Genomic DNA, 16,369 nt, shown 5'->3' on the forward strand with positions numbered 1-16,369 from the left:
AAATAAATGCAAAACCCATGTACTTAGATATTTTAAAAGTATTAACATAAATTAAAACTGTTTGCTCAAATTTAATTTATAAGTCAGTTGACTGGTTGGCTTTTAATTGTTATACTTTCCAATTAATTGAACCATTGGTCTCAGCTTAACTGAATGAAACATTTCCACTCCTTTCCACCAGATATCAGGATGACATCTGTTACTGCTAGTTGAGAACAGAAATGGCAGGCTGGATAATAGAATTTTGCCTTTATTAATATTTATTCGTGAACAAAGGATTATTTTACTGTAAATATAGTACAAATATAAAGAGTAAGACATATCCTTTAGTATCCTGAAGGAACAAGATGACGCATGCCAAGAATCAGACGGCTGTATAGTGTGGAACAAGATCTGTGCTCTCTGGGAAGAATAACATGAAGAAAGGAAGCTAGGGATAGGGATCAATGGAAGCACGTGGTGAAAGCAATCATGGCCTGAAGCAGGAAAAAGAAGAAGAAATCTATTACAAAAGATTTACTTCCTCACATGATGGAAGCCACACTTACAACTTTTGTCTAAATACCCATTACACTTGGTCTGCATTGAGATTATCTGAGATGTCCAAATATGAACAGAATATGGATTAAAAATGTGTTGTGATGTAAGTAAAATTAAAATTAAAAATTACAGTTTATTTAATGACACTCGCAACTGCCGAGGTTATATCAGCATCGTCAGTGAGCCGGAATTTTGTCCTGCAGGAGTTCTTTACATGCCAGTAAATCTATTGACATGAGCCTGTCGCGTTTAAGCACACTTAAATGCCATCGACCTGGGCCGGGATCGAACCCCCAACTTCGAGTGCAGAAGGCCAGTGCTATACTTGATATAAGTAGTTACGAGATAAGGGTAACTTTATAACCTATCTTGGTAATATCATTTTATCCTGAGTGGTTTTTAACACAGGTGCATACTAATATATTCGCCACTAATTTTTTTTTTTTTTTTTTTGGATAAAAAATTGAGGTACATATTATTTCAATGGTGTTTGGGTAAAGGGAGATAATTAATATTAGAGGAGAAAAATTCGCTCCAGCACCGGGGATCGAACCCGGGTCCTTGGTTCTACGTACCAAGCACTCTCACCATTGAGCTACACCGAAATCCAATCCACAGCACCGGATCGAACTCCCCTCCTTCAGTGTTTTTCCCTTTGTGGCCTGACTCCAAGTTGGGCATGTATGTTGACATTTTATTAAGTCAACTGCCATTAAAAATAATAATAATAATAATAATCTTTAGTAAAAGGGAGATAAGTCATAAAAATGAGTTCCGAGATAAATGAAAATTAAACTTTGAACCTTTACTGCAAATAATTTTCTACACAAAACACATCAAATGCTAGTATTATTTTGTTTTTTGCACACCCACTTGTATAATTTAACTTGTTTATTCACCTAGACAACAAAACTCCATTTGCGCAAAAAAATGACAACCCCTCCTTTACCTGAACATCATCGATATTTGATGGCATATCATATTTGAGTAAATATGGCAATGATTTCATGTAGAGGTGCCAACAAAGGACAATGAATTTTACTTACTGGTGTAACAAAATTCACGTACATTAGGTAAATATTCGCGTACATGAGCCATATTAATGATGCTTACAGTCATTTTTATTCCCAGTTTGGATTTTTTGCCAATACAGTACTTTTAAAGAGTGAATTACCATATTCACCGGCATATAAGATGCACTTTTGTCTTTGGAAATAGGTCTGAAAAACAGGGTGCGTCTTATATGGAGATATTGAGTTTTTTTTACTACCATTTCCAAAAATGTTGTCTGTTCTGAGTTAAACTCTACAGGTATTCTTTTTTTGCTTCCGTGCAGTGCTTGAGAGCATTCCAGTTACAGAGAGTTCAGTGGATGTGCATGCACTGTTATTCATGATCACATCCTATTCGTTTAAACTTCCTCATTTTTGTCGCGATTGTTGTTATTACTGATAAATTTCTCCTGTTAATCTTCTTTCTCCATTCTCCTGTAACTTCATCCTGCTTAGCCCCAAATATTTTCCTAAGCACCTTATTCTCAAACACCCTTAACCTATGTTCCTCTCTCAGAGTGAGAGTCCAAGTTTCACAACCATACAGAACAACCGGTAATAGAACTGTTTTATAAATTCTAACTTTCAGATTTTTGGACAGCAGACTGGATGATAAAAGCTTCTCAAGTGAATAATAACACGCATTTCCCATATTTATTCTGCGTTTAATTTCCTCCCGAGTGTCATTTATATTTGTTACTGTTGCTCCAAGATATTTTAATTTTTCCACCTCTTCGAAGGATAAATCTCCAATTTTTATATTTCCATTTCGTACAATATTCTGGTCACGAGACATAATCATATACTTTGTCTTTTCGGGATTTACTTCCAAACCGATCGCTTTACTTGCTTCAAGTAAAATTTCTGTGTTTTCCCTAATCGTTTGTGTATTTTCTCCTAACATATTCACGTCATCCGCACAGACAAGAAGCTGATGTAACTGCACGCATTGTATTCTTCGCCTGACATAATTAGGAACATTAAATCCAGACGTTTGAGATGGGCAGGGCATGTAGCACGTATGAGCGAATCCAGAAATGCATATAGAGTGTTAGTTGGGAGACCGGAGGGAAAAAGACCTTTAGGGAGGCCGAGACGTAGATGGGAGGATAATATTAAAATGGATTTGAGGGAGGTGGGATATGATGATAGAGGCTGGATTAATCTTGCACAGGATAGGGACCGATGGCGGGCTTATGTGAGGGCGGCAATGAACCTTCGGGTTCCTTAAAAGCCATTTGTAAGTAAGTAAGCTTCTTTCATTCCTTTGAAAATTATGGCTGAAAAATGTCAGCATTGCTACACTATCACGTACAAGCTATGTGTGATTACGTATGCAAAGGAACATGGTAACAGGGCTGAAGAAAGGCATTTTGGGCCACCCCCCCCCCCCAACTGAGAAAATAATAAGAACTTGGCGGAATCAGGAAGAGGATCTAAAAAAAGCAACTCACAGTAAACATAGAAGTGGAACTGCAAAATGGCCAGAACTTGAAGCAGAACTGAATATACGGATTTTAGATTACAGAAAAGCAGGACTTTCAGTGTCTACAAATATCATAATTCATCAAGTGCAAGCGATAGCCACTAACAGAGGGATCGCCGACTTTACTGGATCAACATCATGGTGTTCAAGTTTCATGAAGAGATACCAGTTACCGTACTTGCTGGCATATAAGACGCACCCCCTTTTTTGTACACATATTTTAGGAAATCCACTTTATCACTTAATAAATTTACTATAATTCAAACAAGAAGTAATAAACAGGTGTATTTTCAAGAAATACAGTATCTAATCTAACTAGGAAAGAGTACCCACCTTTTAATTTTCCTCTTCAAAAACCAGAAAGTCATCTTCAGAGCTGAATGAAGAAATACTTGAAATCTCTTCTAAATCAGAGTCTGAGTCCTCATACAACAAATTGTCCTCTGTACCATCCAGTGTATTACTAATACCACACATCTTAAACGATTTAACCACTGTTTCAGTTTTCACAGCAGCCCATGAAGTTTTAACCCACTCACAAACTTGCGAAATGCTAGACCTCTTCCTTCTTCCTGATGGTGTAGTTTCAAGATCTGGAGACTGCAGCCAGCTGTTCCACTTCTCCTTCATAAATCCCTTAAATGGTTCATTAATGCAGACATCCAAAGGCTAAAGTTCACTAGTTAGCCCTCCTGGAATTACAGCTAACTAGGTTTTCAATTCCTTGAGTTTATTTTTAACATTTTCTGTTCTGTGAGAACGAAAATGATCCCATACCAGCAGGGCAGGCTTCTTCAACAGTCCACCAGGTCGCTTAGACCAAATTTTATCAATCCATAACTTCAATCCTTCTTCATCCAGCCAGCATTTTGCGTGAACATGTGCAAACACTCCTTCAAGCAGTTTTTGTTTAGGTAGTGTCTTCCTTTCAAAAATCAAAATTGGCGGCAATTTTGTCCCATCAGCACAGCAGGATAAAAAAATTGTGTAGTGAGTCTTTTCGTGCCCTGAAGTTTTAACAGTAAAGGCTGGTACACAATAAACCAGGAACGAGAACCAGAATGAAAATGAGAAGCAGAGGACGTGAATATGAAAATTTTTGATTCACAATAAACCGAGAACGTAGACGACTATGCATATTGATATGCATGTCAATAATTACATGTAAAGTCGATATTACGCATTCTGATGTTATTTGTGTATAATTGACCAATGGCGTTCTCTCATGAGTACAAGGCAGCCAACATAAACACAGGTTAACCAACTTCGAAATTTCAACTGAAACATTTCATTAGGTACGGTACTATAAATATGCTCCTGCATCTTTAATATCACAACCTATTTTAAGTCTACCATAACGTAAAATAATTAAAGAAACATTTGTAATAGAACAAAAATGAACAGAACAGTAGTTATTGAATTGAAGCATGAATATGTAGTATGTAATACAACCAATACAGTAATAAAATATGATTCACTTACGATCGGTGTTCAAAGATGCAGCTATTGAAAGCCACGTATTCTCCTTCATTTTCTCATCTTTATACGAGGCGCGCCGCTTATCTTAAATGTGAGGATTTTCCTCAACACTCAATATTAGAATCTCATCAAATAAAACTTGCTCCATGATGCACAGCACAGAACAAAATAATGCATAGGTTATGTCACGGTCTTCTTGCTACAAAATATACAATGACAAAATAGCTTTTAGATGGCAATAGAATGAATCTAGTGGGCTGTGATCGGAAACGTGAACGCCAAAGTTGAAACTTGGCCAACTCTCCGTTCCCGATCCCGGGCTCCGGCAAGCTTTTCGTTAATTGTGAATGCTCACATTTAAATGTACACATTTTAACAATTTTACCGTTTTTGTTCCGATTCTCATTTCTGGTTTATTGTGAACCAGACTTAACACTTTTTGTGCCCTTGAAGTCTACAATTCTGTTAGAGGGTACATCAAAAGTCAGCGAAACTTCGTTCATGTTTCTTATTTGCACAAGTTCAAAATTTTCTCGAATCGATGAAAATCAATAATTTAATCTCCATATTCAGCTGGCATCTTTTGTGATATTTTTGTCCACATATGTAATTACCTTGGACAGACCACAGTAATGACAATGAGCTCAAAATTAATTTGAAACATTCAGCTCCACAATCAACATACTAAATAAATGTGGATACAGTCAAGAGATCAACACCAGTAGCAACAGTGTCAAGGTAGGTGGGATCCAGCTATGATGGGTTATGGTTATAAACAGTCACGGTAAAATTCAGCTTCTGGAAGATATACAATATAAGAAGCTGTTAACAATATTTATCTCTAACCAAATATAGTTAAACGAAGAGAAGGAAGTAAAATAATAAAAACTAGCAATAAACTATCACCAAGAAATTAATATGAATGTTGTACCAATATTACGTGAAGTCAACTGACTCCTGTTTAAGAAAAAAGCTGATCCAAACAAAAACACAAATTGATATATTTTAAAGAGATGAACAGCACACACAATAACAGAAACCTGTTTCTACAGTTTTAATGTAATATAAAACCACTTGATCTGAAACAAATTCTGAAAGACACACTACTAAAGGTACAGTCACATGTCGCTACTTTTGCAGTGCTGCAGTACAAAATACTGCACAACTACTGTACTGCGATGTGTGAACAACGATGCAACCTGAAAAGTAGTGGCTGCTGAACCAGTTGCTTGCTACTTTTACATGCTGCGCGCAACTTGAAAGTGGTGACATGTGAACAGGGTTCTCAGGGCTGTAGCCACAGCACTTTTGATATCAGTTCTGTTGAAACTTTTGCAGCAGTTCCGACCAGTGTTGCCACTCAAATGTGCCAATGATACTTTATATTGTTAGGATATATTTTAATGTTTTATGTGACGAAAATAGACTTATAACAGTTACTAAATGTGCAAAAAATGTTAAAATGTAATGTTTTATTTAATGACGCTCGCAACTGCAGTCTAGGTTATATCAGAGTCACTGGATGTGCTGGAATTTTGTACTGCACGAGTTCTTTTACATGCCAGTAAATCTACTGACATGAGCCTGTCGCATTTAAGCACACTTAAATGCCATCGACCTGACCCGGGATCGAACCCGCAACCTTGGGCATAGAAGGCCAGCGCTATACCAACTCGCCAACCAGGTCGTCACTAAATGTACAACACAGTCAGAGTATATTTTGTTGATGATCTACGGTAATTCATTTTTTTAATTTTCCATAGTGCAGTTTCAAACAGAATGGTTGCCAATATTGCTTACGAGAATATGTTGTTGGTTATCATTATCATAGGCGTTTTTCTAATAGCTTTATAATAAAAATAATGCCAATTTCTGAATACTAGTTAGGCCAGAAAAACAAATAATAATAGATCTATTTCAACCAAAGAGTGCTTGTGGAATTTGTAAATGCCAATTCCCACAACAAAATGTAAACAGCTTCAGCAGAAATTGCTAGAGCAATATAAATTTCGGAACACGATATTAAAAAAATTCACTCTCTTCAGGACCAATAGAATAAAGAAGGGTTTAAAAATAATGATGTTCCTAATAACTGCAAAAAGTTCTTTTAACATTAGAGCCTATTCCCAGCATCATCTGCTTTTTGTATTTAATATTTTGTTCTGCATTTTATAATAAAAAGAGGTGATAAGTAAGCTATTGCATGAGCTTCATAATCTGAAACTATAATGTGAACATAACCACAAAATGTATTGAAGAATCAACACGGAGATGCAAAACTGCGGCTGCAAATATAGCGTCTTGTGTGTGAACAGACTTGCAATCTCCAATAACAATTTTTGCAGCACCCAGATTGCACAGCATGAAAAGTAGTGTGCAGCGCGGTACTTTTGGCTTACATGAGAACATGACATGCAACTTTTGCAGCTCAAGTTGAAAAGTTGCACAGCAAAAGTAGCAACATGTGACCGTACCTTAATGGTCAAAGCAAACTCCCCTCAGATTTATAAACCAAGAAAGTTGACTGAACTTCACTAAAAAACTAACTTCATCAAAATCTTGACTGATCCAAAGCTATCGACAAAGTACAAAGGAAGAATTATCAGTAAAAAAAAAAAAAATTATAATAATAAACAGCAAAGGCGTACTGTAAGTTCGTGGTTTTATATTTTCAATACTTATCTAATGAAATATATAGTGCTATATGGGTGAATATTCTGAAATGGGCAAATATGAATAACAAAGCTGGAAAAAATATATTATATTAAATTGTGTACTTTTTTCTCACATTGGTTACATTTGCTCCTATTATTGAAGATTCTGGTATCAGTCGAGCTTAAAAAAAATTTTTATGTGAGATTTTCTAATTTAAAAAAAAACAAAGGGATTGTTGTTTTCTTTCCCTTACAGCCCATTGTTTAAGGTATCTTCTAAACTTCTGTACTTCTGATTTCACTTGTCTTCGAACATTTCTTTTTTCACGATCAGTCGTATCTGCTATTTTCTTTCTTTTTTTTATATATTCTTTGCCATAGTCCCTTTTTTTCTGCAACTCCTCTTCAATCATATTTGCCCTCTGCCTACGTATCTTCTCCCTTGCATATTTCCTACTTTCATCATCAGACTTTTTTTCTTTCCTATAAACAATCACATGAAATAATATTCGAAGCTACTTTATCCACTAGTATTTAATAATTGTATGTTAAATGAAACCTGGGTTCCACAATAAAGGGACCGACGTTACAGGGACCGTTGTTACAAATTAGTATAATTTCCGCAATAGTTCTGACAAAATAAATAGTTAAAAATATCATGGAGGTTAGATTTTTTAGTCGACAAACATTGTAATGTTTTGCATATACTACGAAAGTTTAATATATACAAATTATATTTAATGCCACCTGAGACCGGTGTTATCAATAGAAAACATAACATTTAGTCATCATGATGATTTTTGTATTTTTTCAATAAAGTAAATTACGACAATGGACGAAAAGTTTTTTTAACTGGCGCCATGTTGACCTCTCATCACTATGAACCGTTAAAATTTACCACATGAAGCAAAATTGTCTTCTGTGTAGCTCTTTTATTTCGAGGGACCGGTGTTACGAAATTTTTGGGGACAAGCTTTACGTTAAAGTTGTGTCCTTTCAGAATTAAACAAACAACAATTCCTGTCTTTCATAAGTATTTTAACTATTTATTTTTATAATCTTGGCCGAGGAAATAAAATCAAATCGAAACATTCCAAGAAAAACTTAGTAAAACAGAATAAAATGTAGTTGGGGACATAGGGACCGTGGTTACATTTTAACGTTTGGACGTTATTTTTTAATTATAAATTTTAAAATGAATCCTTTTATGCTTTTTTCCAACTAAAACATGTGATAGTTAATTAAACGCAAAAGTGATCAGTTAACATTTTCAAGAAACTCCTTAAATCAGCCGGGACGTACATTTACCCATTTCAGAATATTAACCCTCATACAGGCATCATTTTAAGCATATGAATTAAGGTAGCCAAAGAGAACAATTACAATGACTGCCAGATTCTGTAACTTTAAGTAAGAGCATACTGTTGGTCTATTGTAAACTCCTTTGATGTTGTGTGCACATAGAAACCATGATGAAACAGAAAATAAGGAGCTTCCATCTACATTTACCAAACATTTCATTACAGTAAAATACAAAATGCAACAAACCACTAGACAAATCTCTATGGTACAGTATATAAAAATTATGAATGGAAAACTTATACAGACAAGAAAAAAGGCAATAGCAACATTCTACTTATGAAAAGGACACAATTTTTCAACATCTACCTATGCAAGATTTGAATTCTCGATTCGTCTACATACACAGACTGTAAGAAAGTCAACACAACTATACACAAAGATTACCTGAAATAACAATTGATAATGGTAAGGATACATCATCATACCAGGATGTAAATGGTTTAAAACTTTAAGTCTGATGTCAATGCAAGATAAAACTACCATCACCACCACCCTGAGATTATTTCCATTGCTAAAGAGGGAGCATACTCACCACTCTGGTAGGTTGTCCTCATCCCATGGTCGCCGATGGGGATGATGGGAAGGTGCAGATGAGCCAGGTTCATCCCAGCTTCTCCCCCTCTCCCATCCCTGACCTCTGCCACCTGTCACGCTTCTGTCTCTCTCCATCTCACTTCCATCTTTGTCCCCTTCTCTCCAACTATTACTCCGAACTGTAAATGATTTTATTTATTTATTACTGCTATCATCCTAGTAGAATTTTACAAATTCTCCGTCATTTAACATTAACACATTTAATACCCAACATATTGGAAAGAAAATACAGTGCAATATTTTTGGATTTGTGCATTCCGTGGTAAGAATAAACATGAGTATATAGTATATACTGGACTTTTTTTAGTATATACTCTTGTTAGTAAGAATAAAAACATTTGAGTACCTACTCATTTTTGATTACATACTCATAACATGGAAGCATAGTAGAATATACTCAAGTGTCCATCTTGTACAGAATATATACTCAAGCTTGATAAGAATAAAAGCTAGTATATTCTCATATTTACAAGTTCGTTCTCATGTTATTCTGAGTATGGTTTGTAGCAGGCTCAATTCTGAATATTTGTTGATTTGTGTTCAGTTCAAAGTTAAATAAAAAAAAATGGCAGAATTTATGAACGATGTAGTACCTCATGGAAAAATATAGAAAAGGACGTGAACTCCAGAAGCCTTTAACGCTTCACAAAAGTGAATCTGAAATTGGTTAAACATGTATTTGTTCTTCATAAAAAACATAACCTATAAAAATATGAATGGCTATCAAATTAATAAGGTTAGATTGTATTGTTAAATATAATTAACAATTACAGTTTATTTTGTAAAATTTGAATTGCAAAATGCAATTACTCGTAACTTTAAATTATATATATAACTCTCTATAAAAAAATAGAATTAGCATAACTGGAATTCTAGAAATGGATTGACATCCCGTAATGACGATTTTCCAGTACTATTTTCTTGTTTCCTGTTTATTAACGTCACTTACCTGATTCACTCTCTTTTTCATGTTTATTTATTTATTCATTTATTTATTTACTTATTTATTTGTTTATTTAATTTATTTTATTATTTTATTTATTTATTTGTTTATTTATTTATTTATTTATTTATTTATTTATTTATTTATTTATAAAAAGCAAAACACAAACCACTACAGCACGCCGATAGCATGTGAAAGTCTATAAAATAAAACTGAGCATCACAGTGCAATGTGGTCAAAGAGAACAGGTAACATGAGTACATACTAACTTTTAAACGATCAAGAAGGCTGTAGAGATGAGTATACATTCACGTTAGGTAGAATGTCTTTATTCTTACGAATGTATGTTCTAGTGGTTACGAGTATATAATCACAGGAAATGCTCATACTCAAAAGTATAAACCTTGAGAAAGTACTTAAGCTTTATTCTTACTACCCATTGTGTGCAGATATTCCAACACATATGGAGGAAATGCCATATGACGCCTGTCCAGAAGGCTTTAGGTAGCAGCCCTACCACTGGACTACTCTAAGACATGCTTGTATTTTCCAATTACATTCAAGTTTTCAAATAGATATAGCCAGAACGAAAACTTATGTTGATAACCAGGCCATGAATAAGAAACACGAAAAGGAATAAATGGAAAAGGGAAGGAATCACTCTGAACTGAAAGTGTTATTAGTAATTTGTAGCAAGACTGTATATGTGGATGTTTACATTCAACAGCTCTTGCAATACAATCAACAGATGTGCTAAGCCTATCAGCAACTTACTCCACTTATCAGATCGACTATTTGTAGCAGTTCTCCAACCCTCTTCATCCTCCCCTGCACGATGACGTCGCCAATTGTCACTCATGAAACCACGCCCTCCACCAAAATCTTTACGTGGTGAAGTAGAACCATTCCAATCTCCAGTGTCCACACCATTTCTTTCACTCCAGCCTCGATCAGTTAGCGTTCCCTACACAGATCACTCATGATTATAACTAGGGTACACACATGACAACTCCTGTTGTAACGCTATGCTTTAAAGAAACTGGTGTCATGAAGATAATACAATTTCATTATAACTTTTACATGTACTACTCTTTATTCTGCTATCCCTCTTTTTGATCATTTTCTGGACTATCATTCAAAAGATACACACACACAACTTATTGTGCATTCAAACACGAAAACAAACTTTGGTTTTTTGTCTTGTACACAAAGTAATTTTATAGTTTTGTAATTCTACACGGATAACATCAGACTTTAATTAGATATAATAAACTTTGCATAATGCCACATAATTGCGAGGTATTTACATATCAGTGCCATATCTTAGATGTAAAGATGTCCAACATTTCGGAGCTACATACTGGCTCCAACATCAGTACACATCAGCTTTATATGCAAATGCATATTCAATCTACTTTCACATATGATATGGAGTAAACGGTCGAAGTGCATTTTAAATTCACTTTTTTATGTATGTTAAGTTTTATAATGCATATAATTGCATATTTACGATATTGTTGCGTATTTTATGATTTTGGCATGCTTTATGCATGTACCAAACAGTTTTAAAGCACAATAATTAGATATTTATGATATTGTTGCATAATACTCGTGTATGTGGTGCACTCTGGATAGTCTCTGATAAATTAATGGTCTATGCGTCTTGGCACTAGTGACATCTATGAACCCTCTCGTAGAGTCAGGAGAATAATAACAAATTAAAGACTTTGCGACTAATTAAATTAAAGACTAAATACGAAGGTGTGAAATTCTCTGTTCCTACAGTGCGTAAAAATTTATTTGAATGATGGATAGTATCATGGCTATTACTGCTAAGCGCTGCTGTTGCACAATGGATTCCGCAAAACGCAAGCAAAATGATCTTGCACTCAAATCATCAAGCGCTACTTCAGTTGCGACACTGCATACAAAAGATTTTAGTATTTTTTACGCTATTATGTATCACTGTTTTACAATATTTATGAACTGATAAATTACCGTATTCAGTACTAAAAATAAACATTGTACGTATTTCAAAACTTTATTTTCAATTATCTATATTAAAATTACTAAATTTCAACATGGAAAAAATGTTTGTGCAGTACAGTGTGTTTTTACATAACCTATAAACGTATTTTCCAGTTATCCGGCAAAATCAGTTATCTGGCACTGGCTTTGTCCCACAGTTGCCAAATACGAGGAATTCTACTGTATCTACAAATGGTCTTACTAATAAAAACTCTATATAAAGACGTTTAACTCTCTTATACTTGTACAATGAGTAGCTCGTTTATAAGTCGTGTTTAAATTCATTACTAATAATCATTACATACGTCGTGTGGTATAACTGTTACACAGTTACGTCATAGTTTCGTCATTACTTCATTATGAAAGGTAATAGAATATCTGGGATTCTCTATTGCATCCGGTAGAGCGCTCTAGTGTCCGTGTTAAGAATCGATAGTACAACTGGCTCTAATCGATGACCACACTATATTTTGGTCAAAGAATACAAGCTACAGCAATATTATTTTGTGCTCTTTGGTATGTTCTTCTGTGGTTACAAGGCAACCATCATCATAAAATGACAGTCGATACGAAAAGCTGTTAGAGCGGCGGCCATTTTTTCTCTATATACAACGCTTAAACAAGGGATTTCGTATATATAACTACTGCAAAGCAATTCCCATTCTATAGTTACAGATTGTTTATACATCCATCGCTTAGGCATGGTTTATTAGTAACGTTTTCTGTCTCAACACTGCATAAGTCTCATATAAAAACTATACACGGTTTATTAGTAAGACCGAAAGTATACAAACAATAAAAAAATCAGTATTATTAAATAAAACGAAGTTCCATGGTTATGCTTCCACAAAGTCCAAACTAAACCCACCTGTGGTCTATCAAATGGCCGTATATTACGAGGGAAACTGGTTGCTGAAGATATAGGGCCATCAATCCTGTCTCGATCCAGCCCTACACGAAGCCCTCCCCTGGAATCCACTCCATCACCTGGCTCCTCGTAGCTGAGGCCTCTGGTGTAGTGATAGCCACCCCGGCCACGTCCTCTTCCCCGATCAACACTCCCACCACGCCCTCCACGAGGCCCACCTGAGATTCCTGATGGAACCTTACCTGATGATCTTAGCACTGCATCACTGTTGATACCACGGTTCCACATGCGCTGCACAGACAAGAAGATTATGTCAAACTAGCTAGAAATTTAAGTATGACCTAACAATTTCATAGTATTCAACACGGCAGAACAGATCCGAATTTCTACTACTGATAATGATAACTACCGTTTCTTCTTCTGTCATCTGTTGCAATGCCAATGGCTCCTGGATCTTCTCCACGTAGAGTGAGGGGATACTGACGAGAGGATCTGGTGCCTTCACCATGTGATCGAAAAGTGCCAGCATCTCCTCACGCCCATACCGATGCTCAGCCAGCTGGTACCGTGGTGTTGACGGTACACTGGGCTGTGTGCACCCGTCCTGAGACAGGTTACGCAACCTGCCACAACACATCATATAACAGTACAGCAACCCTACTGGTTACAACAATTAACAAATCAGATGATTATTCTTCATACATCATTCTAAACATGAGCAAGGTCTTATAACTATCCAATAATGTAAGAAAATGGCTATAAATAGACAGACAGCATGCCAAAAATTCTTCTCATCAATACTAGGCATGATAAAAACTTCCATTTTCATCAAATCTTTATGATTACAACAGACAATTCCTCTATACACTGCACTCAGTCAACATATAATTATAATGTTTGCGTAGGCTTCCGCGGCTGGTGTACATGGTGTTTGGATAAGCTTCAGGGCTTCTACCGCGTTGTCTTGGTGTTGGTGGCTGACATTTCGACCGCTGTGTTGTGGTCATTTTCAGAGCAGTGACAACATACAGACCTGAACAGGATTGGACAGCGTAGAACCAATCAGATGCCAGAAGGAGAACCTACGACCTATTACCGCAAGTATTCCTTCCATAAAGACCACTATATATATCTATATATATATATATATATATATATATACCAGCTCGCAGACTATTTCCTTATCCAACAACTGCTCAGAAGATGACCACAACACAGTGGTCGAAACATCAGCCACCAACACCAAGACAACGCGGTAGAAGCCCTGAAGCTTATCCACACACCATATAATTATAATGCTTGTCACCAGATTCAGAATTTTCCGTATCACAGCCATTCCATAAAATAAGGGAATTTTTACTTGACAGTTAAGGAAAACCCTAAGTATGAATAATCAAACTGACACTCATAACTTTAATAATAATAATTTTGAGGTTTCAGCACTTCAAAATTTTGTTTGATGTATAATTTGGGGAGGCCGAGACGTAGATGGGAGGATAATATTAAAATGGATTTGAGGGAGATGGGATATGATGACAGAGACTGGTTTAATCTCGCACAAGATAGGGACCGATGGCGGGCTTATGTGAGGGCGGCAATGAACCTCCAGGTTCCTTAAAAGCCATTTGTAAGTAAGTATAAATTTAAATAGTTTGTGACATATAACAAATTTTTTTCTAAAATTATCATACGATTTCAACATTTTTGTGTACTATGTGTTGCACAGAGATAAGCTGCCTCCATATTGTCAGCACCTAAAGTTGTTAATAACAGGGGTCATATACTATTTAAACGATGTAAGTAAGTTTTGTTGAAAAGAAGAGGAAAATAAATTGAAAATAAAATGTTACATTTTTTCCCCACACCTGTAACAATGCCAGCAACTTTATTTACCATTAGTTATTTTGCTAGGTGAATATATATTTTAAGGATCTTGGAAATATGATTTACCATTTTTTAAACCTCCATTTCTTCATTAATATCGGTATTAAAATTCTGATAATAACACAACAGAAAATATTTAATTTAACATTTATCACAAAAATGCTTTTCCAACTTTTGTCCCACCCGTAACAAATTCTAAAAATATTATTTCAAATACATTAATAAAATTTGAAAAGTTTAAGCAAAAATGCGTTGTGTATGGTAATATGCTTCATTTGAAGAATTCAAACATGAAAGATAACACTGCCTTATTTAAAGTTATATAGCAATTTCAAGTTGAAAACTGAGTAAGAATGTCCCAACGGTAATTACGAAATGGCTGATCAGGGGATGAAAGGAATTGCATTTTTAAAATATGATAAAAAATTCATATGTATTCTTTCAAAACTCTAAGTAAATTGACAACAGTAAAGGAACCAATTCTGGGTTAGAAGACTTCCAAATAAAACTTACAGTCATTTGTCATTCATGCATCAAACTTGAGATCTTCTAGTCATCCTACCAATTTAAAAAGAAAAAAATACCTCCATCTCAGAAATGGAATTTTATGTGACAGATTAATAATAATAATAATAATAATAATAATAATAATAATAATAATAATGGTTTATTTAACCTGGCAGAGTTAAGGTCGTTCAACCAGGAGTAAAACTGCCATACAAAAAACGCTACATACACAAAAAACTGAAATAGATAATAATAATAATAATAATAATAATAATAATAATAACAACAACAATAAAATAGTAAAGTACAAAGTATACAATGAACACAATATTTTTAGGTACACACAGCAAGGAAAATTATAAGTAGCTCAGTTATGACATGATAGACATACCATTATCAGGAAATATGATGAAATAAAAACAGATAAAATAAAATAAAATAAATATCACTAGAATATAAAAAAAATGTAGTGAATACGTGGAAATCTGCAATACAACACCTGTCATAGCAGTATGTTAGACAACTCGTCATAATACAATTTTGTAACCAGATTTGAAAGATTTCAAGGTTCGGCAGCCTTGATTTCAGACGGCAGAGAGCTCCAGTGATGAGAAATAGCAATAGTGAACATTAACACAGTCTATGAAGATCTTTCAATGGTTTCCAAATACACTGAAGTCTATGACTGATTGTGCCTGTCTTCTTATTTTATATTTTCTTATGCTTTATTTAACAAGAGTCTCACAACACATCCTAAAGGCACACCTGCAGTCACAATTGAGGTAACCGTCTAGAGATACCATCCCTAAAGCAAGGCACTGGTCTTGAGGGCAAATAACACGTAAACTTTGTCTACAATCCTATCAATCAGGCCATTTTACATGTCAAAGATGTGCGACAGAAGACATCTCAGTTTATTGTAAAAAAGAAAGCCATGACAAGGATTTCCATCACACCTTAAATATCGAATGA

At 35.0% G+C, this 16,369-nt stretch overlaps 1 protein-coding gene across 2 annotated transcripts in view; it reads right to left on the minus strand.

Annotated features, from left to right (window-relative positions):
* Gyf (GIGYF family protein Gyf) overlaps positions 1-16,369 on the minus strand; it is a 96,675-nt gene that overhangs the window by 58,582 nt on the left and 21,724 nt on the right. For both annotated transcript variants that reach the window (XM_069839153.1, XM_069839154.1), the window contains exons 3-6: positions 13,416-13,629; positions 13,007-13,297; positions 10,885-11,074; positions 9,106-9,286 (exon numbers count right to left, since the gene is read on the minus strand). In XM_069839153.1, coding sequence (XP_069695254.1) covers positions 9,106-9,286; positions 10,885-11,074; positions 13,007-13,297; positions 13,416-13,629 — 876 coding nt within the window. The remainder of the gene's footprint in view (positions 1-9,105; positions 9,287-10,884; positions 11,075-13,006; positions 13,298-13,415; positions 13,630-16,369) is intronic.

The sequence above is a fragment of the Periplaneta americana genome, chromosome 11, assembly GCF_040183065.1.
Source record: "Periplaneta americana isolate PAMFEO1 chromosome 11, P.americana_PAMFEO1_priV1, whole genome shotgun sequence".
NCBI lineage: Eukaryota > Metazoa > Arthropoda > Insecta > Blattodea > Blattidae > Periplaneta > Periplaneta americana.